The sequence below is a fragment of the Sphaeroforma arctica genome (genome assembly GCF_001186125.1).
Source record: "Sphaeroforma arctica JP610 unplaced genomic scaffold supercont1.3276, whole genome shotgun sequence".
Taxonomy (NCBI): Eukaryota; class Ichthyosporea; order Ichthyophonida; genus Sphaeroforma; species Sphaeroforma arctica.
In genome coordinates this window covers 1-3,721 of record NW_014037282.1, presented here as the reverse complement: position 1 = coordinate 3,721, position 3,721 = coordinate 1, and the positions used below count along the sequence as shown (strand labels likewise).

At 44.4% G+C, this 3,721-nt stretch overlaps 1 protein-coding gene across 1 annotated transcript; it reads right to left on the bottom strand.

The window, feature by feature from the left end:
* Positions 1 to 155: 155 nt before the first annotated feature.
* SARC_13430 (hypothetical protein) lies at positions 156 to 3,600 on the bottom strand (the record flags this gene model as incomplete). The annotated part of the gene is made up of 5 exons (XM_014292439.1): positions 156 to 280; positions 932 to 1,097; positions 1,780 to 1,900; positions 2,834 to 2,992; positions 3,359 to 3,600. Coding segments are annotated over 5 exons (813 nt in total), but the record flags the coding sequence as incomplete, so codon positions are not given.
* Positions 3,601 to 3,721: the final 121 nt, after the last annotated feature.

The following is a 3,721-nucleotide window of genomic DNA, read 5'->3' as shown; positions in this document are numbered from 1 at the left end:
ATATATATATATATATATATATATATATATATATATAGATACATATACATAAACATATATAATACATATTCATACACATACATACACATATACATATATACAATTACAATATAAGCACCACTCTAGACTACATCACAATCCCATTAGCCACTAACCTCTGGCTGGATCTGCGCATACTGGATGTCCATAGATCGCAGTAGAGTTGGCCCATAGGTATCCGCTTCTAGCGTCATTTGGTCGGCGAGTTGGCGCGCCATTAAGAGCCGCACTTTCGTTTTCGCTGCTCAGGTGCAGGGAGGTGGTGTAACGATAAAACAGATTGGTATGTATACAATTCCGCAACAAGCAGATATGAGACTCTCAGGACATGTAGAACAAAGCCACCGGTGACGAGTGCACGCGTTGTCATTGATGTCGCACGAGCATGTTTTGGGACGCTAGCATCTATGGCCGATACAAGGGAAGGTAAACTACATAAAAGCAGAGACGATATTAACAAGACTGGGTTATTGAATACTTCAGTAACAATGACTATCCGTCGAACTACATTGATTTCCACAATGAAATCGCAGCCAACTGCGCAGTAAGGATACTTTCAACATAACTAGATACTACAGAGCAACGTTATATAGTGATTTCAAAATGTCAAACACGATGCATCCGATTGTATTTGGTGTTCGTGCCATTTGAAGATGTGGTGTAGCATCATCCCATACCGGCACTACAACTGTCGCACACGATACAGTTGTGTATTGCATATATATATTCGGTTTGCGTCACGTCAATGAATGCACACAACACGTATATTAGACTGTACGCAAATAAACTAGGTTTTTACCACGGTTCAAGTGGTTTCCTATACAAATTGAGGCGCACTATAAATGCACACTCCAGCGCGCAACACTCGTGTGGTACAAGCATCGCCACCTACCGGCATTCATTCTGTCGAACACTATAAACCTGTAAGTGTTCGGTGTTTGGGTCATCTGCAGATACACTTGGTTGGCAAAGGAATTGCCCGAGCTCTCCGCTGGACTTCTGAGTCGGAGTGAGACGGCAGTGGGTGTTCCGCAGACCGAATCATTCAATGAGGTGCCCTGAAGTGTCGGTGATCGAGAGTTGTTGCATGGGTACGCGTTAAGGACCTCGTAGCAATACACATAAACCGAAAGTATCTACCCGTAGGGCTTTCGATATGAATTGTAGTTTGCTGAGTAAATAAGTGCCAAAACACTTGTAGCATGAGATATCGGCGAGGATACATCGTGCTTTCGGTATTGACTTTGATTTGCCAAGTTAACAAGTGTGTCCTGGCACTCATAGCCTCAGACATCCTCAGAAAAGAACGGTGTCTTATGGTAACGATGAGTTGAAAGCATCCCTGTCAAGGCCTCCATGACATAATTCCTATCTAACGGTACATAGCACCGACCCACAATGACCACTATTCATAGATATGCTCAAGTAGTTAAACCAGTTTACTCGACGACTCAAAGTTGTACTACCAAAGCACCGATGCTGCTGCTTAACGGACATCGGATTCACGTCTAGTCACAACACGTCTTCATGGACGCCTTATCTTTTGGTACATAAATAAATCGTCTTCATAGAAGCCTTATCTTTTGGTACATAGTTAAATCGTCTTCACAGAAGCCTTATCCTTTGGTACATAAATAAATCGTCTTCACAGAAGCCTTATCCTTTGGTACATAAATAAATCGTCTTCACAGAAGCCTTATCCTTTGGTACATAAATAAATCGTCCTCATAGAAGCCTTACCCTCTGATACAGCATTAGATCGTCTGCTTCGCAATCACGCCACTTCTTGCAGGTGGTGTACGTTTCGCCGTCTTCCACGCTGGCTTGCAGAGAGAACAAGGGATCGTCCGGATCTGGCAGGCTTATGAGTGAAATAAAGTGCAGTAAGAAATCAGGCTTATGAGTGGAAGAAAGTGCAGTAAGATATCAGGCTTATGAGTGGAATAAAGTGCAGTAAGATATGGCAGGCTTATGAGTGAAATAAAGTACAGTAAGATATCAGGCTTATGAGTGGAATAAAGTGCAGTAAGATTTGGCAGGCTTATGAGTGAAATAAAGTACAGTAAGATATCAGGCTTATGAGTGGAATAAAGTGCAGTAAGATATGGCAGGCTTATCAGTGGAATAAAGTGCAGTAAGAAATGGCAGGCTTATCAGTGAAATAAATCAGGCTTATGAGTGGAAGAAAGTGCAGTAAGATATCAGGCTTATGAGTGGAATAAAGTGCAGTAAGATATGGCAGGCTTATGAGTGGAATAAAGTGCAGTAAGATATCAGGCTTATGAGTGGAATAAAGTGCAGTAAGATATCAGGCTTATGAGTAGAAGAAAGTGCAGTAAGATATGACTGGACTGCACCACAGCATGTGAATGTGCTGATGCATGGGGTGATAGATAGCACTCGATATTTGTCTGAACACCCAGGCGGCATTCGACCTCAGACACTCACGCGACAAGACAATTGTCACACACAATTTAAAGTAGCTATCGTGAGTGCCTCAGCGCTCAATTGAAAGGGATTGGCCTATAACCTCAAACTCAACTGAATTTGTGCCATCTAGGGTTTAAAGTTTTAAGGTTTTGAAACGACACAAGGAGCCTAGTCTGGACCCAGTGGCAAACGTCGTAAAGTGATAATCAACTGTACAGGGGTTGCCCTTGACGTTGAAGTCGTAGCGGGGTGTAGTACGGTCGTAGCTCGGGTTGTTTCACATCAGGCAAAGATGTGATATATAACACTGCTACAACACTGATACACGGATGTACAGACCACTGAACCCCCAACGGGTACACACCTATGCTGCACCAGCGGCAACGTCGCGAGAAAATACTTATCAATACACGACGTGCACTTGACATTGAGGTCGTAGCGGGATGTGTCAAACACACACTGATTCAGCGAATTGGGGTCTACCAGAGCACAGCCCACGGGCGGCTGACAGGACACTTCACATCTACAGAGATAAGTGAAAGATGCTTGGGCGTGAAAGACAGTCAAGAGAGATGGGTTTGGTATGAGTGCGGGATACATGAGACCACAGTCCACTGCAGGATGTAATACAAGCCAGATTAGCTAGGCATGAGTATGTGGTACAATCCGTCCGACATGAACGCCAAAAAGGAACGATAAATACAATCTGCGCGACATGCGCGTGTGATACATTGTAACTAGATGGCCTGCCGCTACGGGTGCGACGATCGCGGTCATACTATTAAACACTCTACCAAGACTTCACAGAACTCCACCAAACACAGCCAAGGCAACGCTCACACGCCCGTGAGGAACACGGCGGGCTTTCCCGGTCCCGCTATTTGCTTACCCTGGTCCCGTAATTCCCAGCGGACACTGACACACAGTGTCATTGTATCGACCACAGGGTATCGTAACCCTGCCCACGGTGCCGCAGGTGGTGCATTTAGTGCAGTCGTTGGTTTCGGAGTTGATATAGTACTCCTGCTCGCACTCGTCGCATTGGATTCCCAGCGAGAAGTCATCGGATGAGAAATCGCAGTTGGACGTCTCACCGACCGTCCGGAAGCAATTGGCGGGGGTCTGACAATCCTGCAGGTAGATATAGGGACGGGTAGATAGAATTAGTGATATGGCAAACAATATATATATATATATATATATATATATATATACTGACACACCACCACACACACACACACACACATATATA